At 37.4% G+C, this 27377-nt stretch overlaps 1 protein-coding gene across 4 annotated transcripts in view; it reads right to left on the bottom strand.

The window, feature by feature from the left end:
• ROS1 (ROS proto-oncogene 1, receptor tyrosine kinase) overlaps positions 1–27377 on the bottom strand; it is an 82180-nt gene that overhangs the window by 35498 nt on the left and 19305 nt on the right. For 3 of the 4 annotated variants that reach the window (XR_007163868.2, XM_048065591.2, XM_048065593.2), the window contains 19 exons: positions 26410–26594; positions 25161–25258; positions 24115–24626; positions 23265–23477; positions 22277–22387; positions 21176–21357; positions 20021–20212; positions 15168–15268; positions 13361–13575; positions 12867–13024; positions 12118–12280; positions 11034–11296; positions 10119–10182; positions 9280–9482; positions 8352–8563; positions 7545–7831; positions 6376–6552; positions 3684–3901; positions 3178–3319 (listed from right to left, as the gene is read on the bottom strand). Coding sequence is in view for 3 of the 4 variants with exons in the window: in XM_048065591.2 (XP_047921548.2) it covers positions 3178–3319; positions 3684–3901; positions 6376–6552; positions 7545–7831; positions 8352–8563; positions 9280–9482; positions 10119–10182; positions 11034–11296; positions 12118–12280; positions 12867–13024; positions 13361–13575; positions 15168–15268; positions 20021–20212; positions 21176–21357; positions 22277–22387; positions 23265–23477; positions 24115–24626; positions 25161–25258; positions 26410–26594 (3696 nt within the window). In the remaining variant the exon portion in view is untranslated. The remainder of the gene's footprint in view (positions 1–3177; positions 3320–3683; positions 3902–6375; positions 6553–7544; positions 7832–8351; positions 8564–9279; positions 9483–10118; positions 10183–11033; positions 11297–12117; positions 12281–12866; positions 13025–13360; positions 13576–15167; positions 15269–20020; positions 20213–21175; positions 21358–22276; positions 22388–23264; positions 23478–24114; positions 24627–25160; positions 25259–26409; positions 26595–27377) is intronic. The other variant, XM_066994381.1, reaches the window with a different exon arrangement.

Below are 27377 nucleotides of genomic sequence, written 5' to 3'. Positions count from 1 at the left end.
GAATAATGAGAATGTATGCTATAAATTATATGTTGACAGCAAGACTGCAGGTTATTTAAGTGAAATGTGCAGAAGCTGCAGTAGTAAGGAAGAGAAATTTCTTGTTTCACTACATAAAAGATATATGGAGGAAGAGTGACACTCTGTGGCAAGAGCAATGCATTTATTTTTCCAAGTTGTTCTTTTTTTTTTTTCATTCCCTCTATCTTACTGTTTGTTTAAAAGTAAAGATTAATCCAAGTTTCTTTCATTTCATTACAGAATTGAGGGAAAGACAGAGGGAATGCACGCAGCTTCAGAGGTGTGAAATAGCATGCACACTTCAAGTGGCTTTAGTAGCATCTGATTACAATTTAAACTAGCAGTTACATTCATGAAATTGAGAACATAGGTGCTGGGACACATACACATTCTAGTTACAGACAGTTGGAAAATTTTCAACAAACTGTGAAAAGATCAGAATGTTGATAAAAATACCTATTAAAATGCTCAGACTTTGGGATATGTTTGTTTGTTTGTTTTGTTCTATGACTTTATTTTGCTTTGGTCGTACTGTTTTATTTTGCCCCAACTAGAGAAGCCTGTTCTGAGTTTCATGTTTCATTTGACTTGAGCCTGAAAAATTCCATTTCAGTGGTGCAACCCAGTCTCCCATTTCATATTCTACCTTTATGTTCCTCCATGGAAAGTGAGTACATTGCTGTAGGATGGCTCAGTTTACCACACAAAGGAGCAGAAGTGTGAATTCCTGCCACATCTCAATAATATTCAATCTTATTCAATCACTGGGTCATACAAATTTTACAGTGGATTCCCCTGCAAAGAACTGAAATCCACTGATCATTGGTCAGCTTTTCTTACCTTCTGCAATGGACTACTTAGAGATATGCTAACAGTATTCAGACATCTAAAATGGGTGTGATCCTATTTGCGTGATGCTTCAGACAACGAGAAATACAATTAAGTGATAAAAAAAATAGCAGGGTTGAAAGATAACTTCCAAAGTATAGCAGGTCTGGTACCCAAAAGAAGAGTGGCAACATGCCTCCAACTCTTGTTTCACTTCTTCTTTCTGGGACTTGACAAGAGCTTCAGGGAAATTAGGACTGTAGCTGTGCAACAGTGCAAACAGAGAGAGTGATATAGGGGGTGGGCAGAAGCATTTTCCTGCCCTGATTAAGGTATTTCAAACTATAGCACACATCTAGCTCAGACTAGTAAGGTTATCAAAGAAAAGGAAAGCTTAAACTGTCTCCCTATAAATCTCAGTTGCCCTTTTGGCATTTGAGGAAGGCTTTTGGGCAATTTTGGTACCAAGGCAAATGGAGGCAAGACCCCCATCTACATTAAAGTGCAGTGGAGTTGAGTTTCTTCCCTATGCCATGTCCTACATTTCATCAGCTATGACAAGATAAGCAGTTGGTATGTTTGCACTCAAATCAGAGTCTAAATCCACCAACAAAAACAGTATTGTTTTTTTCTTTTTAGATAGGGAGCTAAGGCAGAACCAGATCACTGTTCTGAACTGGGAACTCCAGAACAAGGTGGAGAGGGTAACTATGAAAGTAAAGGGCAATATATGCGAGAAAGTGAGGAAAAGACACAGTACGATATGTGCTAGTGATCAGGCAAAATGGTATCTTGCTACCTGCAGCTGAATAATTAGCATTTGCTGAGTAGTCATAGATTCCCCATAATGTAAACCAGTCCACAGATCAACAGCAGAAGTGTTAAGGAAATCCCTCATTTCCTCTTCTGAAGGATGTGTCCTAAATAAAATAAATGTATTTAACATGACAGTTATCTAAGAGAGCACTGAAGTGACTGACAGATGGTCCTTTGGAGTATGTCAGTAGAAAGGGAAACTTGCAAAATCCCACACTCAAAGCAGGAAGTGGAGGAGATGTTAACTTAAACACTTAAAATTTCTTGAGCTCACTATCAGCTAATACACAAATATATTATGTGAGGTGAATACTGACTTCATAAACTAGACACACTACAGAAGCACAGGCCCAGCTCTGAAATAATAAAAAAAAACCAGACTGAATAACAAGCTATATATACATTAGCCATTCTTGACCACTCTCTTTTCTCTTTACTTTAATTTCTCATTCTTCTTTCAAAAGTAACTTTGCACTTAGGGGAAAACCTTTAAAACAAAATACACCTTTCACTTTCACTGTCTTGTCTCTTAGGGAGAGCACTGTGCAGGTTTTCCCAAATGCAGCCTTGGCCTGTCATCTTGTGAATGCTTCATGCTTTTCCAGAAAGGGAGCTGTGCTCCCGTCATCTTTTTCTAGGCTGTAGTTACCTGCTCCCTTAGACACTGCTACAAGTTCATGGCCCTGTCCTCTCCCAACGCATCAGTGGGTCACACCTCATCACACAGCACAGAGATAGCTGTGCTTCAGTAAAACTACTTTTAGCTGCCTAGTCATCATATCTTAGGCTCTTGCCTTCACCCATCAACTGTCCCTCAACTGACCTCTCCCACTCAAGTTTCTTAGCAGTCTTCTGCCATAATTAGAGAAATTGACAGATGTATTTATTTATTTATTTTAGCTAATCCCTAACAAGTCATCTCTCTACTCTAAATGGCACAGTGAATGCACAAGTCAAAAGCACTATTCTAGCTTTCTCCTTCTAATATGAAAGGGACTGAGAAGGGCACATCAAAATTTTTACAACCTACTGAAGAGATGCTATTGGCACTTGGACAAAGAGAAGTAAAAATGAAGTGCTGTCTCTTTAGCCTGATTTACAATAAAACAATTCTGCATTGCCCTAAGAAACAGTAATTATGAGAACAATGTCAATCCAAGGGAAAAAATCTTAATGCTGCATATCTAACACACATTTAAATATATATATTTGTATATACACTCAAACAAAACTTATTGAAAATGTGGTCTAAGGCAGAAACTGCAACGGCTTAGTCATTTTAACCATAGTTTATCTTTCCACAGGAAGCCAATAAGTAAAAACATTAAAGAGCATACACATTATGACTTTTACGGATTCATCAGGTTTGGTCTCCAAATTCTTCTGAAGATCTAGACAGGTTACATTTTGAGCAGAAAATTTCTCTACTTTCTGATTTGCAAACCAAACACACACATTTCTTTAAATGAGATGAAAATTCTATTCAGAACTAGAATAAAATGTGAAACAAACCTCCATATAGAGTTTTGCCAATTGTTTCCTTTCCCATGGCCAGCTCTTCATGATCTGAATAGTAGTTTTTCACTGCAACTTGTATGACATAACTTGAAAATGGCTGTAGGTTGTCTATGACATCTATAGGTCCCTGAAATTCCTGTGATTAGAAATCAGATAACAAATATGTATTGTTAGAAAAGACTCATGTCACACCAATTATCTGTTAATGAATCAAAGAATCATAGAATGGTTTGGGTTGGTAGGGACCTTAAAGATCATCTAGTCCCAACAGGATTTTAGCAAGGACATGGTAAAAGGTAGAGGAGTACTTGTACAAAGAAAAGCTAAGGTATCTAACACTTAGTAATTCTAATTTCTGATTGGTATTTGCTATGGGATATGTAGAAGTGGAAAAACTCTCTGCTAGAAAGTTACAGACTGGTTTATAAAATGATTAGAAGTGATATCATGCCCTGTTCATATATGATAGCAGATGTATTTTTGTTCCAAAAGACCCATACCAATGTTTTTTGCTGTAGAGTAGACAAATGGTAGGATGAGTTCCTGGTGTTGTTAGTCATTTCTCTGAGAAATACCAGATATGTTGGTGTAGGCTGGGATATGCCAGGGCATAGCTGCTGTGGTGTGACAGATGGCAAGCTTAATGTAAGACTGGTGTTCGTTGTATCAAGGATAGAAGGTTTCTCAGTGTCTAGCAATGGAATCAAGCAACACTTATCTAAGAAAGACATCAAAAAATATAAATAAACAATTACTATTGGACTAATCCAAATTTTCACGGGATCCTACCATGATTCATATGAGAAAGCATAAGCACAAAGTATTCTCTTTGCTTTCACAAATAAAAACAGAATAAATTACCACTTGCATATGTTATATTTAATTACTTTCATAGACACAAAGATAGCAGTCACCAAAGTAAAGGCTTGTTTATCTTTGATAAGATCTGAGCTCTTAAAGTATTTAGGCTATTCTTTAGGTATCTAAAGAAAATCCACACCTGGAAATCCACACCTTAGTTGCTATGCTAATGAGGGTAGTATACACTGATGAGTCTGAACTTGCTTGTCACAGAAAAGGCAGATAGGCAGAGTAGAAAGTAACTTTCCCTCACAATGAAATCTCTCTTTTCTTCCAATCAGCTTCTCGCTTGTAAAGTTCATTGTAATAACAGGGAATGGAATGACAAGTTTTGGAAGGAAAAAAGTGGTCTCTAAGGAGAAAACAATAGAAAAATACTCAATGATAGTATACAAAAAATGTAAAAAAAATACACCTTACCATTTGATATATTAAAAAAAAAAAAAAAAAAACATATTTAAAATATGTGACTTGCTGCCAAGAAGGAAAAGATGGTGCAAGGACAAGTGTTTGCCCTTTGGCCAGAACAACTGACCACATTGTTAAGATCTTTTCTCCCTAAATGAGCAACCCTGCTATTCCTGCCAAAGGCAGGCTCATGCACATAAGGGAGGGAGAATCAGAAAGCCTGTTTGATAGAAGTAAATGTAATGTTGAGTCTTTGACAATTTATATTTTCTTAGAGTAGTAAAACTCTCATGGGAAAAATCCCAGGTGGAATAAAGATCTGAGTCATTTTCAGAACTAAAATTTCTGTCAGGCAGTTCCATAGAAACGTGTTTACCCTGACAAAAAATCCTTCACTGCATATTCAGTCCCTTTCCTCCTAACCCAGCAGAGAAATCATTCTCTCACAGAATCTGTGACAGGACGATAATTTTCACTGAGTATTTCTGATGTGTTAAATGATCAACTGACATCACCTCTCTGGATGGCAATTAAATAGGTTAGAATGAAAGGAAAGTAACAGTGCTACTTGAACACATCACTAAATTAAAAAAAAAAAAAAGCATGTCAGTCAACACAGCTGGTCTTTGCAAACATCACTGTTTCATATACACCCCATTTGCTTTCAGTACAAAAAATATTTTTTTTTCTTAATTTAATAATTTCATTTCCTTTTATCTTAAACTTCTGCAAATAATTCTGTGCATTGATTTTTTTTACTTCTTTTTTTTTCCTTTCCTTAAATCCCATATCTGTGTGTTCCTCTAAATGCACTTGCAGAAGTCCAGTCTCCAATAAGAAGACCTCTGTGGGGATCTTTGGGTAGAAACAATCCCTTTGGACTTAAGTTGTTCCCTTTCTGCACTACGTAAGCCTAGGGCTCTTACAGGGAGCCCATTCCCTCAGGAGAGGGATTGGTACATTTTGTACCAGGGCCAAACCAAGCTCCTGCAGCAATGCCAAGCCCACACAGACCTCGTGAATAAACTTGCCCAAAGTTCTGATGAGAATAGCCTGGATGCTGGTCAGAGCAGCTATACTCAGGAGAAACTCTGCTAGCTACCCAAAACTGCATGAAATTCTTTCATTCCAAAGAATTCCATCCCATTAAAATATTCTCTTTTATATTCTCTCAGATTCCTGTAATATTCTCTCAGATTTTTATGTAAAAATTAAGTTAAAGTATTATTTTAATATATTCATCATGCTAGTAGCTGTTCTAAACATCTACACTTGCAAGTATAATCCCTATATCTATGATGAATCCCGGATTTGTATTGAAACTAATTTTTCTTTTTTTCATTATCACTCCAGAATTGTTTGAAACATTAGGAGTTGTAAGTGAAGCCTGAGACTACTAGCATGTAAGCTGTAATTGCCTCTCAGGCACTTCTTTATAAATCACTTTAATAAGTGGAAGTCTTATCTGTTTGTCTTTGGAAGCACATACATTTATTTTCAGCTTTGCATACTTACGAAAAACAGCAGAAATCTGTGTCATAACAGGGATCATTAACAAACTCTTGCAACAACACCTTGTGGCTACAGACCATCTTCAGGACACTGTGCTTGCTCTTTTTCTGTGTTTTAATGTTCACCACCTTTTCTAAATCTCTAGGTTCAACACAACTTTGAAAACAGGTATTTCCACCCTGAGACATTGAAACACGGGCGATATTTACACCATCATGAACTTCCATGCAACACATGGCCAGTTGTTATTTCCATCCTTTTAAATACGTATACAGTGAATTGTTTCCTTCTACAAGGTATCTGAATCCATAAAGCATATTTTACCTAAGTATATATAGCATAATCTGCAACTCAACTACAAGCCCTGAAATAGATTTATTACATTTACAGAACAACCCAAATCCCCACTACCTGGATATGATTGCAGTGCTGTGCTGTAGGCTAAAATTTTCAGCTCATGATTTGCTTTCATTTGAAGAGAGAGTCTTGTGGTTTCTTTATTTGCTAGATAAATTTCAGTGTATTTCTTCGTTTCAATGCTCCAATATAAAAACTGTTTATCTACAGTCAAGCTGCCAATTTTCTTATCTGTAAGAAAACGTTGTAGAGTTATGCTTCAGCATAAACACTGAGCAGACAATTTTACAAGAGCAGATGGATGCTTTTATTCACATTGAATCAATATGGGTCAGTATCTCAGCCACACCGTAATTTCAAAGACTTTCCCTGGAAAAGAGGTTTCTGATATATGCCAATAGGTCTCATGAAGCTGAGACACTTTGGTATTTCTCTTTACAAGTGTAGATTTGGGGGCTTTTTATTATCCTTAGTCATGAGAACTGCAATTCTGTTATTTTAATGTTTTTTTTTTTTGTTTTTGTTTTTGTTTTGTTTTAAAAAAAAGAAAAGAAAAAAGAAAACAAGAGCAAGAGCTGTCCAAAGAAACTTTTGTCATTTTTCCAAGATTAAAAACACTCTTTTGCCCTCTCCCAGGAACAAGGCAGCTAAGGCAGCTCCTTTGGTAAAAGGACAGCTTTACCAGCACTATTGCAGAACTGAGCTGAAAACTGAGCAACCACAATTAAATGTTAATACAATAAGTGAAACATAGATAAGCTGTCATACAAGACTCTACGTATATGAAGTACCCTCCCCACATCTAATACTGACGTGTTCAGTGCCACTTTCAGATATGACCTAAGATGGTATGGTAACTTTTCATTGAGATAAGCTGTAATAGGTGTATCTAATATTAAACCCCAACAAAACAGTGTCTTAATACTGTAAGTGAAATCTGTTGACAAGTAGTGTGTGAGGCTGTAGTATCTCCATTCTACTGACATCTTACTAGAATGCATGCTTGCATCAGTAAATATCCTCACACTGCTTTTTCTCCTGGTTACTATCAACAGGGTACACAATTGAAAACATAGAACACAATTTTTGTTGATCTTGCCTACCGATAAATCAATATTATAAGGAAAGTACTTCATGAATACTATTTTACTGAAATTATCATTGTTAGTGTAAGAAACAGAACTAATCACAAACTACCTAGAAACATAACAGAGCACTCAGACCTTGAAAATTTGGTATTCTGGTAACTCTCCAACAATGGCAACCATCCACATCTGAGGCCCATATTTCATCTCTTCCTCTGATAAAGAGCAGCTGAGGGTTCTTGGAGTCAGACACATCTATACTCATAGGTCTTCCTAGTTCTGCTTCTGTCACGTTACAGCTGCAGTAGTTCCTCATTTGTTCTTCCACTGATATGTATCCCAAAATGTGTTGCACAGTGTTATTCAGAGTATTGTAATAAAACATGCGGCTGCCATAATCAAGCTCTTCCATCCAGTACAAGCGGCTATCAAATAAAATGCATTGCTTACAGTAGAAAAACTTCAATCTGAACAGTCTGGACTAAATGCAGTCCTGTAAGTGAATATAGTTACAAACCTCCCAAATATTTCAAACAGTGTAACTAAAGAAGCATACTTCCAGAGAGATTCTAGGTGTTCAAAGAAAATTTTTGATTAGAAGATCACAATAACAGACTATTCCAGAATAAATGTTTACAATAATGTTATGTTAATGATTACATGGTGCTGACTTCCATTTGCATCACTTGAACAGAACAGCCTACCAGGATTTAAGTATCATTGGAAATTTTTACTCACACAGACTTTTTTTTTTTTAATTAGATATATGTCCAAGCTCAAGTAGCAGTATATAAGCAGAATTACACACAGAAATATCTGAGACTTACACAATGAAAAGAAAAAAAAATCATATAAAAAGTACTTTTGGGTCCTTAAGAGCTGATGTTTCATGAAAACCATGTTTCAAATATATTTTAAAGAAGTTATTAACAATATATGTCTTACCTTAAGAGAGGATACGACAACAGAGATGATACAGTTGAATTATGGTTACCCAGTTGTATGTTCAAGGCTTGTAAAGACTTTTTCTTGAGTTCCACATCAATAGCAAATATTTGAGTTTCATTCCATGATGTTTTCAGGGCAACAAAGAGGCGTCTTGCAATCCAGTCTACTGTGATGGCGGTGACATTGCGAAGAAATGCATCTTTGAAAAACTTAAGGGTTAAAAAAAATTATTAAAACTGCTTAAGAGCAGAATTATCGTACCTAATGCTAGGACACTATGAAATCAGATTTGTTTCCCAAGTCATTACTACTTGGAAAATAGAAGTCAAAATATAGAGAGATGTCATGGAGTGAAGGTTCCAATATTTTTATACAAACAAAATCTGTTGTTTCACTAATATTAATAATTCCCTCCATGTTGATTCAGTTTTCTTGAAATTAGAAAGAAAACAAGTTAAATTAAAATACATTTCATACAAAAATTACATTTCTTGTACTTAATAGTATGAATTTTAAATTAAATATTTGTTGAAATGTCTCATGAACAAAGCAGATGTCAGTAAACTCATACACGTTTAACAGGAAAACTATACCAATGGCATACACAGGCTTATTCCAATCACTATTGATGACAAAAAAAATTGGAAGTCCAAATTTTATTATATTATACATATTCGTATTGCACTGTTAGAAAGGGCCACTTCATATAAGCATCTCATATGAACCAACAGTCATTAAGAAAATTGCATCTCTCCAGGTCTGTTTTCCCCACTTCATTTTGCCATTAAATGAGCTTTGTTCATCATGCTGCTTTCTTCTGTTTTCAACATGCAATTTTGACTTCTTTAAAAACATGATTAGACCCAAAATAATAGCAAAAATGGCCATATATTTCCTTCAGGCAAGGTAATGGACAAAGGAATACCTGAAACACTGAAGTAGTCTGTATGTTCAGAAGAAAAAGAGAGTCTTCTAGGATATAGTACATTGTGTCATCATTAGCAGTATAACAGATGTCCTTTATATTGGTCTTTGCCAAAAGTTCCCATATGGTATGATTATTGTCTATGTCAGTAAGAAACAACTTGTTGGCAGAAACAGTTATAAGAGTTGGGACAGGGAAAAGATCTGGAAGGAAAAGGGCACAGCAGAATTTACACCAAACATTCTAGACAATAGCAGTCATTCATAATGAAAGCAAGTACAAAAACAAACGATGGCCCCACACAAATTATATTTGGTCATATGTCATATCAAATAAATAAAATAATGACATGCACAGATTGATGTTGCCTTCTTGTCTTCACATGCAAACTTCTAAGAATTTTTCAATGCCATTGTGGATGCTTACCCAGCAACTTTAAGCCTAGTAAAAATAGATTTGCTCTCTTAATTACCTGTCACAGCCCAATTAGAAATAACCTACGATCCCTAGCCCAGTTACAAATGACCTATACTGCTATAGTAGAATGCAGACTACAGATGAAAGACTGCTGTTCTGTGCTACGCTGGTGCTGCCTAGAAGAGTTAATCTCGCCTACTTCTGAGAAAAGGCTTGAAATTCCACAAATTTAAGCTAAAGAAATGTGTTAATAATTTCCTGTCAAACTATCTGCTCTAGCTATCTCCTCTGTGGTGTCTACCATAGGGTGGAACAAACGTCACCCAATTGTCAGACTATTTATCAGATTACCAAATTTTTGTACTGTCGAGTTTGCCAGCTATTACACACAAACCATGAAGGGGCATTTAAGTCATCCATACCTGATGAATTCCTCTGTGCTATATCAGACAAAGGTCCTGGACCCACAGAGGTGAAAGCTTGCACCTGTGAGACAGGAGGTTGTTACATACGTTAAACAGCAGCATAAAATATTCCATTAGAGAGCCTGCAGAGTCACAATCAACAACAAAAAGACAACCAGATCCCCTGACTGCTGAGCTAGGAACATATATGTATGTGCTCTGCTCTGTTGGTCAATTCAAATGCTACATTGAGGGTTGGACCATGGCTATGAAGAAAATTTTAAGTTGTGGCTCATAGAGCGGCAATTCAGGCTGCATGTATCAATTGGTGCTCAAAGAAAGCCAGACAATCTTGTTTCTTTGCCCAGGCTGGAGCAGTTTCCTACTGTTGGTTGACGTTGCAACCAACATGGTGTTCTCCCCTGTCTACCTGGCCTGTTACATGCTTTCATGTTTCCAGCTTGTTTTTCATGCACACATTCTGTGTTCTTTTATCATGACGGAAACATGACCTCCTGGCAAGTTTTAATATGGAAGTCTCTTATTACAGATATCAAGTGAGTCCTTGTGTTTCCCCCGCAGTGAAACTTTTCTTGATCTAGTGGCTCTATTTTACTGGTCTGTGACCCTCCACCAGCTCAGCAGAATCTGTGTTGAACTTGTAGCTTTTAGCAGTGGCTTTGGGAGACCTCTAGAAAAGTTTCTTTTGGGCCTCAACAAACCTGTAAAATATTGCAGTATTGTTTTCCACCTTATGTAACGAACAATACAACATATAGAAAGGTTAAATCAGGTATCCAAGGGTGAGTCAGTGAATCAGCAGTTCCAAAAGCAGAAACCACAAACTCTTGCCCCAAGCCCAATACAATCTCCTAGACAAACACATGAAGCTGCACAGATAACATCTGAGATGAGCTCAGTAATTTTTCATACCTGAAACCTTACTGTGAGGTGGGGAAGCACATCTGTGAGAGAAAAGAGCAACACATTGGGTTTGACATTGCTCACATTCCACTCCATGAGAGTGTCAGCAGTGTCATTCTGACACAATAGTTGATAGTAAACCCTGAAGTGTGTTAGTACACCATTGTCCCTTTCAGGCTTGTTCCACCTGAACTCCACATGGACTTTCTCTTCACCTTCATGCAGGTTATTATGTAACACATATATTCTAGGGTTTGTAGGGGCTGAAGGAACTGCATTAAAAAAATAAATAAATAAACACAGAATTAAGTATTTCTATTGAAACACAATCTGTACCTTGTAAATAACTATTTTAGTTTTGAGCCTTGACAACTTCAATGCTGAAAGAGAAAGATAGCAAGTGGTGAGGTATAAGTTAGGGAAGAGTATTTAAAATTTCATGGTAATTGCTTTCTGTTTTTCATCAACATGTATGTATCTGCTTTTAATTTGCTTAGGAAAAAAAAAAAGAGCTATATGAGCAGCACTCTGTGTCTCAGATTGGGACATTTCTATTTAGTCAAATACTATAGGTAACAGTGAAACTGCAAGAATTCTCACAATATAGAATGAACTCTATCCACTCTCCTGTCCACTTCAAAATCTACTGCAGCTCATAAGCTTTCTCAATGCACCAGTCTTTCAGCACTATATCTTAGCTGCCTTAACTTTGACCTCCTTGAGATCAAAACCAAACACAAGCAAAAAGTGCATAACACTTCTTAAAAACTTAATAAGTGGTTAATATATTACATGCAGCCTTTGATGGTCACTATAATGAATCTCAGTTTCTCTTTATTACTCATAGTCATAGGTGCCTGGTGGATATATTGTCATGCACTTGCTGTTTCAAATTCTGTTACTGCAACTGCGTGCATTTATGTGTGCAACAGATAACTGCCAAAGATATGCAAGAACAAGTCCTTGCAACTCTGCCTATGGTCAACGAGCCCTGAAAGCTCCTCATTTCTCTCTAGACAGGGTCCCATATGCTAACATAGACCTGGGCCCAGCATGCAATACAGATTAGGAATGGGATTTGAAATTCCGGTACCTTCTTCAGGAGCTCGAAGGAATACAGATGTTGTTGGTGCCTTGCCCCAGTATGTGTATGGCGTCACACTAAAATCAAAGAGTGCAAATGGTTCCAGCCAATCAACTTGGTAGGATGGAACTGTCAGGTTATGGGGTTGGAGGCACTGTTCATTCTCCAAAGACTGTGAATGAAATGAAACAAAACGAAATGAAACAAAACAGACCTTCAGTTTTCCAAATTCTTCTCACCAATCTGGTCAACAAAACCAAGACAGAGCTACTCTTCCTTTGAGTGATCATTGTTTCTCCAACTCCTGTAGCACTGTAGTGCACAGCAATCTGCTAGCAATCTGCCCTTTGAATTTAACATACAGCTCACCAAATGTGCTAAACTTAAGTGTGGGTGAAGACTAGGTTTCACATTTGGGCAAAGGCTGTCCCACTAGTAGCTCAGAGGACACTTCTGTCTTTGCGTTGCTGTGAAAGGCTTTCTCACATATCTTTGGGCTCTGGGAGCTCCTCGGCTTGCACTTCACACTCCAGAAGCTAGTCCAGAGCTGCTGCTAAGCCCATATTTCTCCAGTGCTGGCCTCAGTGGTGGGGAAATGGGATGGCTTGCTTTATATTTACATTTTGGTTTGATTGCTTGACCAATTTCTAAAGTCTGGAGAAGAAACAAATTATGTTTCTGTTTAAAAATAGATATGTGAGTGACTAGAGGCAGTAATATACGTAGGTAATATGGAGGGATTGTATGAATATCCTCACTTGTAGAGCTTTTGATCCCACGCAGTAAAAGACAGTTCCCCATTCCACATTTGTGGAAGCACTCCAAATGATGTGAAAACTTGAGGAGTTTCCTTTAATCCTAAAGGAAGATTCTGGTATTGAATTTGGAATCACTTTTGGTGTAAAGGAAAAGTTTCCTGTCCATAATGAGAAGAAAAAATATAATAATAATTTAAAGAACATGAGGAATAGGTAGAATTTTCAAACCTGATTTAAAACATGAAGGTGCGATGGGTAGTCAAGTAAAATGTCATTGAATAGAAACAAGGGTCTATGAAAAACAACATTTTGTATTCTTTTTAGCTATACCCATTAGCTTTTCTAATTGCACATTATGTAGCTATAGCCTGATATACTTATTAATAAGTTGCTGTTGTTCTTACGTCAAATGACTAAAGAATTTTATGAGTGGAGAATTACAGGCTGACAGTGAATACCCTTACTGAGGGGGTTCAGTAAAGAAAATAATATACCTGGCAAAGGTTTAAGTGATGTATGAACAAGCGTGAAGGCTGCAAACTTTGCTGGCTCTGAAAAGGGAATGCTAATGCTCTGATTGACTTCTTGCGTTGTAATGAATTGAAGATTATTAATCCAGAACAAACGACCACTGTAGTACTCCAGTGTACTCTGAGATGTTTCTGAAATACTCCATGTTGCAAATTCTGTGACTATGACATTACCACAACTGTGAAAACATGTATGAAAACAGCAAGCTGAAAACACATAGTGTAAAGAGAATAGGATTTATGCAACACATGACCCATTAATAAGTTTCTCGTCATTCAAATTCTTAATATTCATATAGGAGGCAGGAAAACAAATTTAAAAGTTTTGAAGTTCTCTAGAGCACAACACTTTTCAAACTGGAAGTAGCACCCATAAAACAAATCCTTCATTCCTTTGATTTCATTAGAAGATAAATGTTAAATAGCTTAGTACTATGACTTGTGGATGTAGAAAATTGAGTATTTCAAAAAATCAGCCTAACTTCTCTCAGCCACTCCACTGAAACAATGGAGACTACTTCACAGTTTAAGATTCTTTCTACTTCATTAGAGAAGATTCTCAGATGAATCTGACCCTGCTAGTTTCTTCAATAACCTTCCATTATTTATTAAACTCTATTAACATTTTCCTCCACTTGTATCAATGAAAATTTAATTTGTCTAGTTACTTCTATGTCAAAACTTACAGGTCCTTTTTGATCTCAATTTATCTTCTCAGAAAGAGATTAAATACTTCGTAAAAGGCATCATTTTAGCATCTTAGAAATGTCTTTCAGCTTAGACAAGTGCTATCCAAAGCAAATTCAGAAAATCTTTGACGCACCATCAGGACCATTAGGATGGATTACTTCTAATCTCTCTGTTCTGGCATGCCAGAGATGATGATTTATGACTGCCAATTGGTTCCCAATGGAGCTGCATGTTCGAGCTAAAACTAATCAACATATTTTGATGCTTTAAATGCTTACCATTAATCATGGCAAGTCTAAAATCAGTCAGAGAATTCATCTGATTCCACTCACAGCCAGCTTGCAACATTATGAACACATGTAAATACAGATACTGTCCAATTAAGTTTAAGAGGTTTAATTTCATGCTTGTAAGAAAGCAGCACTCTCCCCATATGAAAAGGAGCAAAAATGTAGTTTCATGAGCTACCACAAATCAACACTGGCAAATAGTTTCTGTACGAAGCGCTTGGCACATATGCAAAAAATTATCATTTTTCTCAAGGTCGTATCGTCATATATTTGAATTCTCTTATAAACACAATTTTGTACTTTTTTATTATTATTTTAATTGCCTTTCAGGAATAATGAAGCTCTTTCGTGTTCAGGATTATCAAGAGGAAACCCTGCTGAGCACTGATTCTCTGAGAAAGTGGTGTCAATTCTAGTCCTAACCTCCATGTAAGATAAACAAGTTACAGCCCTAGGCACAAACCATCAGGTGTTGTAAAAACCAAGATAAAACAGACAATTAATAGTGATTAGTTCCTAAAGCTAAGTTCAAAAATTGATGAGCATGACCTAAGTTCAGCTGAGCATCCATACTGTGTTTCTCTCACTGTAAAAGCATGCTGACAACTATCTCAACACACAGGTTGCCATCACCTAGGTGTGACCATCAGCTCTTCTTGTTTATTGTGCAATTAGTAACTAGTGTGTTCAGCACCAGACACTTTGTTTTTAAATAGAGCCTCACCCCCCAACACCCCTAAAAAAAAGGAAGAAAATAAAGACTTTCTTACCTGTGCTATACATTTACTTACCCTTCTTTGCAAAGAGAAATTCTATATAGATTTAGACATAGACTGTCTTGTACAAGCCAGTAAAGAAAACCATGGCTGAGATCCAAAGCTAAACCAACCATCTAAGAAACAAAAAGTTCAAACAGTAATTTGAATATACTTTCACTTCTGGGCTAAAAGCCCTTAGGCATCAATGTTGTCCAGGCAGCATGACGGGTAGCTCTTTATTGGCAAAAATAACATTATTACCATGAACATTTATTCTAACACTAAAAGAGGTAACACTAGAAAATAATCGGGTCCTTGGTGGGTACTTATTTATAGCAGCTGATGATTTTCCAGATAACATTTTATGAGCATCTGTCACAGTGTTCATTCCTAGAGCATCTGAGTACTTCAGATATGATGGCAATCGTGTATCAAGTGATTAGTGAAACTACCTATCAAAATTTCCAAAGCACCTCTGGTATTTTAATATTCTTTCTCTAAAACAGATGGTTGATATCCAGACTGAAAGTCAGAATCACTTTTTAAAAGAAGTGTTTCAGATCTTTTGTCTTTGTTTTCTAGCTTTGATTTTATGCATACAATGTTTAATGTGTTGCATTATTTATGGAAAATATATGCATTTTTATTGATGTATTCAGTTAAACAGGATATTCAAATGTTTACATTTTAGTAAATCCTTTATTATTAAAGAAGAGTCAAGGGAAAAAAAATGTTCATTACTTCAATATTTCATCTTAATTTAAGCTAGGTGCAGGATTTTTGTTTATTTTAAATAGGATTTAATATCCAAAATAAAGCTTTCTTGCTTTTGCAATAAACAACAGATTCAATACCATATGCAAAAATAATAGAAATCAGACATCTAATAATGTGTTCTGTGACTGACAAAGAATTTGCTTCCAGAAGTTATTCTGCTAAATGTTATCAAGTTCAGTCCATGTCATGTCATTAGCACAGTTCACAAGTTGTTAGGGGCCTTTCTGAGAACATTTTTCCTGCTGCTCCCAAACTTTATATACAAAAACTAGTTGTAGCTACTCTTTTATAAGGTTGGATTTATATTAGGAATGTAAGTGGAACACTTTTTTTTTTTAACTCTTCATTAATAAGCTGCAGAAGATGATGACAGGAAAGCAAATGCTGTGTCACTTTGTTGTCTGCTGGTCCTTATGTAATCACATTCTTGACATATTTCTGTTGACATTGTATGTCAGAAAATCAAGGTTTGAATGATTGCTCCTGTAGGTTTTGCTGTTAAAATTATCTCACAGTATGTATATGCCTTAGTGCATATTCAGCCGAGCATGTTATATTTTATCCCATTTACCTATTCTCCCATCCATGTTCAGCACCAAATTACATATTCCTGAGTCTACCTTGCTTTTTTAAATATTTGGATCTTCTTTTCTTGCCTTGTTTTCTTTTTGCAGCTATTACATTTTCCCACAGACAGATTCATCTTTCTCCTAATCCCTGTATCCCCATTAATAAAAGGCAAAAAAAAAAAAAAAAAAAAATTGTACTGTTCAGCAGTTAGGGAATAATTTAACACCTCCCTTCCCTTATGCTTCAAAAATAAACAGACTTTTTCCATTTCCTGAGAGGTATTGGTCTCTGGACATGATAAATTTAGCTACTTGAAATGCCCCTTGACTAGCAATAGTAAGAGGCAGCTCCTAGCAAGACATGGCCCCTCCTGCATACAATGCACTTTGCTACTCTATAAATTACTTTTGTTCCAGGCAAATTGTACAGTGTAAACTACTTAAGTGCTTTGAATATTCTGGGCCAGATCCTAAACTGAAATAAATCAGAATAGCTCTGCCAAAATCAATCAAACCATACACACCAACTAGGCTATGCAACTGATTGCAAAATAAAATAATTGTCACAAAAACATCTAGTTCCTGCCAAAGAACTTTCAAAGCTTTGCTTTCATATATTTTGGGAAACCTATTGTCTCCATACTAGCAGTCTTCTATTCCCATCACTGAAATTTCATGCTAAAAGAGGTGCAGCTCTATACTGCTGAAGGTCCTGTACTGAGCAGCTGAACAGCAGTTCTTCATTAGAAAAGCAGCTAGTAAATTCCAGTAAGAACCAGCTATGTAGAAAGCATGTTCTAACTGTTGCATAACACCAATTATCTATTACATCTGTGTTTTAATATTGAGTTAAAAGGTACTCTCCTCAAGATAAAGGACTCCATTTCACAAGGAAGATACATACTATTACCTGTACAAACAGGCATTTGCATATTTATATAGGATAATTACGCCATTAAACAATATTGTACAGCCTTTTTTGGATGAGTTAATTTGGGATTTTATTTTAATAAATAATCACCTGTCAGTTATAAATGGTCACTCCTCATTCTAGACATTTTTACTTGGCTTTTTTCCTGTATGTATCACAGCAGGAGGCTGAGTTCAAGAAGTCAGTGCATAGAATAGGGGCAAAACACAGAAGCAGGAGAGGAGATGTTTGTTTGTAGGAGGTGTGAATAAGTGGATGGTTGAAGGCTGGTATCACTGACATAGAGAAAAGTGCAGAAAAAAATGACAGCAGCAGACAGGCAGTCTTATTGCTGCCAAGGGCCTTGAAGCTGAGAACAAAAAAAATGAGGTTAGAATGAGGTGATTTAGAGAAACAGGTCATAAGTCAAAAGAGGAGGGTAGGAACGGTGACTTTTGCCACTTAGGTTAAACTGCAATTTGTCAGTCCTTCACAACAGATCACACAGAAGATATGAGGTAAGTGCAAGTGTGCTGTTGAGCTTGGACAACATACCTTTTCCCACGAAGACAGTCCATACTATCCAGCTTCTGTGGAGAGGTGTGGGGCTAGGAGTGGAAAATACAGTGGACCTTTGCAACACAGCATTGTTCTCTACATGTGACAAAAGTTGTTCAGTTCTTCTATGTTTACTTTTACAAGTGTAGCAGGTGCCACACCAGAAACAGCTTTCCCTGTCCTCACCAGACCCTCTTGCAATGTGAATGTAACAGAGACCTGTGAGATCAGCTGGCCTTTCCAAATGTTAATCACTTTTCAGAGACTAAATCAGACCTGTTTTGTTTTGTTTGTCTGTTTGTATTGTTTGTTTTGTGTGTGTGTTGTGGTGGTTTTTTTTTTTTTGGTGTGTGTATTCTTTGGTTTTTTTTTGGTGGTGGTGGTGGGGTTTTCTGTTGTGTTTTTTTTTTCTGTTTTTTTTTGTTTTGTTTTGTTTTGTTTTGACTTTTTAAACAGGGAAACACCAGCCTCTTTTCCTCTTGGAGAGGGAGATTGAAGTGTTCTGGGCAATGATACAAATTTAACCAAGAGACATAGATCTCTAAAGTTTTGGAAGGCTTTTTAATAGAGAACCTGTTTTCAGGTAAAATGGAGGCACAAGCTGTAGGATGGGTGGAATTTTTTAAAAAGGCTTTTTTATCAAAAGCTATGTTTTAAAGAATGACATTGAAGCAATAATAAATCTAAGTTCGTGTCTTCTGTGGCAGTCAAACTATGCCTTACTGTCAGGGCTTGGGACAGAGAGTAAAACCCTACACAGGCTGTGGTTTCAGGTGGGGATCATTCAACTTTTCTTTGAGAGAGACTCCACAGAGTAAAAGCCCTGCAAGAGGACAGTCCTTCAGCTTGACCTGAAGACAGAGCCTGGAAGAGGTTCATCAAACTTTTTGTGCTTCACTGACTCTGCAGTCCCAATCAAACTGACTCCCAGACTCTTCCTGTCCCCATTATGGTAATAAAGTGTTTTCTTGCCAAGGAAATGGGTCATCCATCACTTTTCTCCCAGCTACATGTGTAGCTGTGACCCTGGCTGATCTTTTCATGAACCAAATATTCAGCCTCAGAGTTCCTTGGCTGCATAGGCAACACTGAATCCCACCTTGCAAGTCCCTTGCATGGCAAATCCCACGTGGTGGCAGTGTCAGGATGGGTTTGGAAAAAGCAAGGATGATCTATAGGGAGCCAGCAGTGAACTTAAAAGTCTTGATAGGACATCAGAGAGAGGTGGATAGAGAAGAAAGACGTGAAGAGGTCAGCAGAGAAACAGCTTGTTTGGGAGAACCTCAGAGCACACCAGGAGGTCTCCAGGTAGGGATGGGAGGGAGGTAAAAGGCTTCCATAATTTGCAGAGGCTTTGCTGAGCTCTGGGTGCATGGCATCTCTCCACTCTACTAGCCTATGTCTTCATGGGATCCATTATCCACCCTAATGAAGGTAAAATAACAACCCCCATCCTTCCCCCCTCCCTCTGCCTTCCCCCACCCCCCCCCCCCCCCCCCCCGACCTTATAGTGTCTTTACTCATTCTTTCAAGAAGCCCCTTCTCTCCTACCAGATGAGCTCCTCTCCTCTGTGGCAGCCTCTCCTCAGACTTCTGGAGCTCCCCAAGCAAAGGAAGAGGAGCCAAGTTGAGGCCAGGCCTCCAGCTTACTGGGGCAACTGAGAAAGAGAAGACTGGGAAGAGCAGGAGCAAATTGGGGGTAGAGACCTCAAAGATCCCCAGAGCACAGGACTTGCTGCTCTTGCTATCATGCAAGAAGCAGGAGCAGGCAGGATGGGAACTGTCAGTGTCAAAGCTGGCACCCTCACTGGCACAGTGTCAGTGGAATTAGGAGCCAAAGTTTTGGTATGGTTATTACTTGATTTAATTCTTACCCTGCTTCGTGCGCTCAAAAGGACAAAACAATATTGCTAGAAGAGCATGCTGTTTTTCTGGTTACAACATGGTGATTTTAACAACCATAAACACTGACTATACCCAAGAGATCTAACCACGAAAACACACTAAGTAATTAATAATAATAATAATAATAATAATAATAATAATAATAATAATAATAATAATACAGTCACCTGTTTACCAGAAAACTGTAGCTGTTCTTGTAACAAAAGGTACTCTTCTCCATTCAGTCTTGCACTCTCCACTGAATACATTGTAGCCCAATACAAGTAGCCATTTACTGAATCTACTACTAAATCCTTCACTAGGTACACAACATGAACCACAACATCCATATGGCCACCCAGCAGTGATTTTCTGTAGATCTAGGGACAACAGAATTGCTTTTAGCACCACACTTAAATTGTCAACCATGATCAATTAAGTATACACAAGTGATTTTCCCACAGCCATATATCACAAGTTTATGCAAGCCTTAGGCTTCCAAAACTTAAACCTTTTCATTCAAAATGGAAGAAGAACAAGGCAAAAATATTAGTTAATGTTTGTCAGAAAGTAACAAAAGAAAAAGCTGAAATATCTATACCCCTTGGCTTTACAAGTTTCAGCAGCCTTCTGTCTGACAGAGTTTCTCACCCACTTCTTATTCACTATTCACGAGAGTAAATGAGGGTGCAAGGCAGTGTGAAATCTGGCCTTCTAGCTCCAGTTTTTAAAAAAAGCTTCTGACTTTGCACTTACAAGAAATGAAAGGCATAATTTGACAGCACTGCATAAATTAGCACTGCAATTTTGAAGTCAGATACCTTTTAAATAATTCACATGTCAGTGTTTCTGATATGAGAGTGTACAAAGTGCAATTGTAATTATTTTTTATCTACAGTGATCTGCAAAATATCACAGTACAGAAGCCAATCTTGAAAATCTTTGTGTAAACAAGTCATGCTAATGTGCTACATATATAAGGATTAAAATAAAGTCCATCTCCCTCATGGCTGAGATGGACTTGGCAGCCTTTTTTTTTTGCCATCTTCACTCATTTTTACAATGTTGAATTCTACAAAACTGTTGATAACATATTTGCCTGTTTTGCACCTGCAGTTCAGTACCCTGTATTAGTCAATATTAGTGAATATTTTACCCCAAACATTTGTATAAGACTGGAAAATCACATAAGAAAAGCCTCCTCTTTATATATTACGATAGCAAAGGTCCAAATGCATCTCAGGTTGCATGTATTAAGGACTGTCTTCCCAAATACTGTTTTACAGTCTTCTTATTGACTTCATTTATATATATATATATTTTTAAGTGCAACTCTACCCTACCGTATTTGCTTTGCCAGCCCAATACAAGCATTGTCCCAACCAATCGAAGGCCAACATTCTTGCATTTCTGATGTCAGATATATAAGGATTCTCAGCGGTACTCTCTCTCTTGTTCAATGACCAGGTCTGAATCTTCCCCATGGAATTACTCCAATACAGAGTGTCATTATACCAGTCGAGGTCTTGAAGAAAAAAAAAAAAAAAAAAAAAAGAAGAAGAAGATATTAAGCATTTCACAAGCAAGCATGTAAATAAAACAATAAACAAACAAACATATATAATATATATATATTTAAAAATAAAAAGGAACCAGACATTTTAGTTTTTAAAGAAGAACGCAAATGAACACTTAGTCTCAGTGAACATGAGGATAAATTTTTCCTTATAGGAATCACAAATTTGTATACATATCACTCTGACAGTTATAAAAGTATATCATCTGTATTGGGATGCTGGAGGCACCACCTTTTGGCTCAGAGAGATGATTTCAGCTCTGCTGTAGCTGTGATGACATCAGTATCAGCCTGAAGAAGAGAAGGCTCTGGGGAGATGTCATTGCAAATTTTCAGTTCTTAAAGGATGCTTATAAAAAAGATGGAGAGTGAGTTTTTAATTGGACAGATAATTATAGGACAAAGGAGAATGGTTTTAAACTAAAAGAGAAGATATTTAGATTAGATGTTAGGAGGAAATTCTTCATTCAGAGGGTGGTGAGGCACTGGCACAGGTTGCCCAGAGAATCTGTGTATGTCCCATCCCTGGAGGTGTTCAAGGCCAGGTTGGACGAGGCCCCAGACAATGTGATCTAGTGGGTGGCATCCCTGCTCATGGCAGGGGGGTTGGAAATGGATTATCTGTAAGGTCCAACCCAAGCCATTCTATGATTCTATGATCCGTAGCACTTCGCTAAGGACTAATTTGATCCAGAAAGTAAAAGAAAGAGGATGGAGTCAAAGGCTTGGCTCAGTGAAGCTGCTTCACTATACACCTTCAAGTCTAGACTGCTGCAATGAAAGCTCTTGCCTTTCAGTTGATAAAATTTATGAAGAGCTCATAAATGCCAATATGCAGCAGCAACACTAAGTTTGGTGGGGTATTTACCTGAAATATTTCTTATATCGGGAGAAAGGAATTCTCCTGGTCCATAGCTGTCCAGCCACTGCCTCCAGAGCCCTTCAGCCCCCACTGCCAATATATATGCCTCCTCTTCAGCTGTTAAAGAAAGAAAATTGCAGCTGTGCACACCAACAAAGAGCTAATTTATTATATTTGTATTTTAATTATCTTAGCAGGGGTTCCTGTTTCCGGGAAATTACAGAAGTACATAGATAAAATTGGCCTGTGTTAAGGAATAATGGACAAAGAAGGCAGGCATGAAAATATCACAATTTGAGAAAGTTACAGATTCAGGGCAGGTTTAGACCCAGAATAAGACAATTTGGATCCCTATTAGATACCTAAACACTACTGCAGGTTTGGACCTTGCTTACCAAAGTCAATTAATATCCCAGATTTCAACTGCCAGCCCAGTACATTAAATAGAAACATTTTTTTCCCTCAGACATAGGTTATTACAGGTGAAATAGGTATCAAAAAGCATTTCAAAGATCTGCTAATCTCAGACATTGTGCACATGCCCATTTCTCCCATTATCTCCATTAAACCCAACGGTTTTCAGTTTTTAGTTAGCGTGCACTCTCCTGTAAACTTCCACGAATACCTAAAACACTGCTCAAACTACTTCATCATAGGAAGTGCTTTACAGAGTACAAAGCACCCTTTGTATACCTGTTTTTTCCATGTATTAAAAAATGTGTTTGACAGTGTATTTGCATTAGAAAACAATATATTTATAAATATATATATAAACATTAATAATAAATATATACTATGTACTACCATCATTGTAGTTTGAGAATCTTGTTACTTTAACTAAATGCAAATTCAGTTATCCTGTAATCTCTAGTGTTTCTAACCTAATCCATTTTGTACCCCTCTAGTTGCAGTCTTTGTCCAAAGCCTGGACCAGGTGGAAAGCTGTACACATGACTCGTTCATCATTTCTCCTGGATAACAAAGAAATTCTCACCTCCTTCTAATGTCATGCCTCTAAATGACTCCGACCACGGCCCTTCACCAGCAGGAGACACAGCTCTGACAGACATTTCATACGCTGTGAAGCTGGCCAAATCCTTCACCACAAACCTGGTGTCACTAATGTTTGAGACAACCTGTTCCTCCATGGAAGGATTTTGAGATGACACTTTCACATCATAAGTCCAGTTCTGCCAAGCAGATGGACCTGTGAGATGCAAACATTTATGTTATTGCACAGTAGATGACTGTAGTGGAAGATATGTGTTGAGAAAACTCTAAGTTTGTAAGTTGGAAGCTCGTTTCAAAAATGCCAGTGCCAGAGGAATTAAGAAAGGGATGAATTAAAAAATTATATTCTCCATCTCTGTGACCAACCAAGAGTAGTGGCTGAGTTTCCCATGAAGAAAGAAGTTGGAAGAACCCAAATTTTCCTCAGGTAGTTTTCTGGTGTTACTCTTCAAACACATATGCACAGAGGATAGACGATAGCACAGATTGAAAACCACTAAGTCACTGACATGCATTTTCTGTGTGATATCATCAGCAAACATTACTGACACTCCATACTTTGGTTAAGATGGAACCTTGCTTAAAATCCCTTGCAAGTGACAGATGAGCTATTCACCTATATAAACATATTTTTTTTTTTTAATTTACGCGGACAATTCAGGTATTTTACTGGCAAATCTTGAGTTAAATTTTTCAGACTGAGGTAAATCCACATCTTCCAGCAGAACTGGCTACTGAAGTCACTAAGTCCAACATCAGGGACAGGAAAAAATGGGAGGATTTCCCCTAGAAAGAAAAGGACTGGTCTTTCAGGAAATAAAATCTGAACTTACTGGTTCCAATAGGGTGTTCAGGTGATCTCCAGCTAATTACAGCTTGATGCAATCCAAATAGCACTGTGACAAACCGAGGAGGAGTTGGTAAAGGAAAAGGCTGAGTTGATACCCCATAGAAGAGCAAATTGCCAAAGCCAAAGTACTCTGGACAATCCAAACTGCAATCCATAACATACTCATTGAAGCTAGACTTTCCGTCTAGAGAAACCTCCTCTTGGAAAACTGCCCGGCCATCCGTGACAGTAAACATGTTATCTTCATAAACAAAGCTCTCCATGTCATCAAGTGTCACGTGCGATCGCAACATATGAAATTCTGAACCATCAAGAAAACCCGACACAAAGGTCTGTTCTGTTTTGTTGAAGAAAATAAGTCGCTTAGACTGGAAGTTGATCACGAAGTCTCTCAGAGCACTGGATTTCACAACTAGTGAAGCTGCAGAGGCAGCGTCAGGAAAGTGTGGAAGGTTTGCTCTGTATATACCATCCTCCAGGAGACAGAAAATATACCTGGCCAAGGAACAAAATATACCCAAGTAACTACAGCGCAAGAACTCTATAGATGAGTCACAAATATTTTAACAGCTCAAAGATGTGCCTGACTTTATGCAGACAATGAAAAAATGCTTTTGGTGCTGATAGTATACATCCTAGGAGAATTAAGTACATCACTTTTTACCTTCTGGGGATCTGGCTGGCAAATCACTAGAGAATATTCCTCTACAATACCTCAGGTATTAAGCATTGACATTTAAAATGCAAAGAGCTTTATATTTGTAAATGCACCAAATGTCTATAAAACAAATTTCTGCATGGGAAATATTTTATCTCCTCTGATAACACCCTAGGGAAGAAAATGCTGAAACAATTCTGCAAGGTGTCACTTTTGTTCCGACAGTTTTATTGTTTGTTATTTGTTGCCATTGCACTTCTGTTTTAGTAAGGGAAGAGTTTGAAACAGGAACTAGATGACTACTGAAGTGGAGACAATTAGAGGAGCTTTATAGCACCTTTGACACCAAATACTCACAGGAGGACACTCACCCATTATAGGGATCAGCTACAACCTTCCTAGGGGATGTCACATAAAGAGGAGTGATGTCTTCAGCTGCTGTGCAGTTCTCTAAATGACAAACATGTATCTGGGGAATGAGAAGAGAAACCTGTGATGCATAGGGCATTTGCTAACAAGCAAACAAGCTGACTGGGGATTCTTTCAGGTGAACCCAACAACAAAATACCTCTCTCACAAGCCTAGGTCCTTCTAAGCTCTAGTGTTGTCAGACACCCAGGTATATCAGTGTAGCATGTACAAATAGATCCATGACAGCTTACCCTGAAAGAGCTGTCTGCCAGTCATCTTCAGATTAGCTTCCTGCCTCTGAGCTGGAGGGAGAAGCCTGATTTTGGGGTATTGACAAACTGTGCTTTGAAAATGATCTAGTACAGTAGGACAAAGAGAGAAGAAAGTGCTTTTCTGATACTGGGAGCAATACCTTGGGACTTCTCTAACCTGCAATGGCTTCAGAAAGCTCTGCCATCAGTGTGTTCATCTACAGCTGCTTTTGTATTATTTTCTCACTACTAAGTTTCTCACTATGAGAGCAGCAAGAAGCTAGCAAAACCAAATGAAAAAACAAACAACAACAACAGCAACAAAACACTAACCATTTAGGGCAGCTTTCTAGTCCTTTGTGCATTAGAGCAATATAAAGGTACACGTAAAATCTGGCCATTAATATAAGTGATGTTTCACCAGTAGGGAATCAAGTGCAGAGTTTCTATCTATAATTTTACTTCAGGTTGAAACAGTAGTAACTTCAGCTGTCATCACTTTCCCTCTTGAACTTCTTTTGCCATCTATGAAGAGCATTGTAATCACTGACTAGTTACCACACCCCACACCATCTTCCTGAGGAAGAGTAGGAACTGAACAAGGTGCATAGAGAACCCAGTAACAGCAACAAAGTCATTAATATTGGGTATGAGCTGGACATGAAGCCAATCTCAAAAAAAATAAAGCATTTAAAACCAAAGCCTTTTCTGTCTTAAGGGGAAAAATAAGACAATGATACAGAGTTCTGTATAACCTGTTTGCTTTAAATATGACTTGATATTCCTCTTTGCTTTTTCTTTTTTTTTTTGTGAAATATGTGGATATTGTTGAAGTTAAAACTCTATTTCTACAATTATATTTTGTGTATGATAAACATCAAAGAGAATTTCTCAAGTAAATTAAATTACAGGAGTGGTTCAAATAAAATAAGAAATTAATTAAGCCCCAGAGCACTACCTTTTCATTCATGACAAAGTATATCCTCTGGAAAAGCCAGTCTACTGAGATTGATGTTATATTCCCCCAGCCAGCATAAAAGAGCATTATGTCAGATGTGTCAGACATATCTGCAGCTCCTTTCACCCAGATGGAATTCCCCTCAGAAAAATAGACAACTTGCTGATAAACATTCACTGAAATTCCTAAAAAATAGAAAAATATGTGCACACAAATAATATAAGAAATACGTCTCAATTTTTCAGTTACTTTTTCCTAATTGCCTTGAAAAGAAGTACTTTTCAATCTGCAACCCAACTTCATAGGAGAAAAGTTAACTTTTTCTCTCCTCCACTTCTAGTCTTCATTCAGATAATGAAACTTTCCCAACTCCTATGTAAGTGATATTATTGTAGACAATTGCCTTTCACAAAGGTAATCAGACAGAAAAAGAATATATAAAATGCAAACCAACTGACACTGATTCCTCCTCTCCAGGGCAAAGAGATGCAGTTTGTATCTGCTCACAAAGCACTATGTACTCTAATTTAAGCTAGACATTATCTGTGCCACTCCTGTACTATCAAAGAGTATTTAGTCTGGGGCAACATTCATTCTCTGGCGTCTTTGCGGCTCTGTGAACTGTAGAAGATAAACTCAGATTTCCACACTGTCTTCAATGACCACATACAGCACCAGTGTAGATAACAGACCTTACAGTGGCAAGTAATTTGAGATAACATGGTAGTCTGGTGATTTAGGCTACTTAAATGTCTTTTTCAGAAGCAATGTGCCCCAGACTTGCTAACATACAACACTAGCATACACTTCAGCCAGTATCTTTTGACACTGTATTAAGTCTTTAGCTTGAACCACTTTACTTCCTCATATTCATGCTGAGAAAATGCAGTCATCAGTCATAGGGAAACATCTGCTTTGGCTTCACCTTACCTCAATTTGTATATCTACTATATAAAAGTCCACCTCTG

The sequence above is a fragment of the Anser cygnoides genome, chromosome 3 (genome assembly GCF_040182565.1).
Source record: "Anser cygnoides isolate HZ-2024a breed goose chromosome 3, Taihu_goose_T2T_genome, whole genome shotgun sequence".
Taxonomy (NCBI): Eukaryota; Metazoa; Chordata; class Aves; order Anseriformes; family Anatidae; genus Anser; species Anser cygnoides.
The sequence above is the reverse complement of the archived record's forward strand: the minus strand, read 5'-3'. Positions and strand labels throughout refer to the sequence as shown.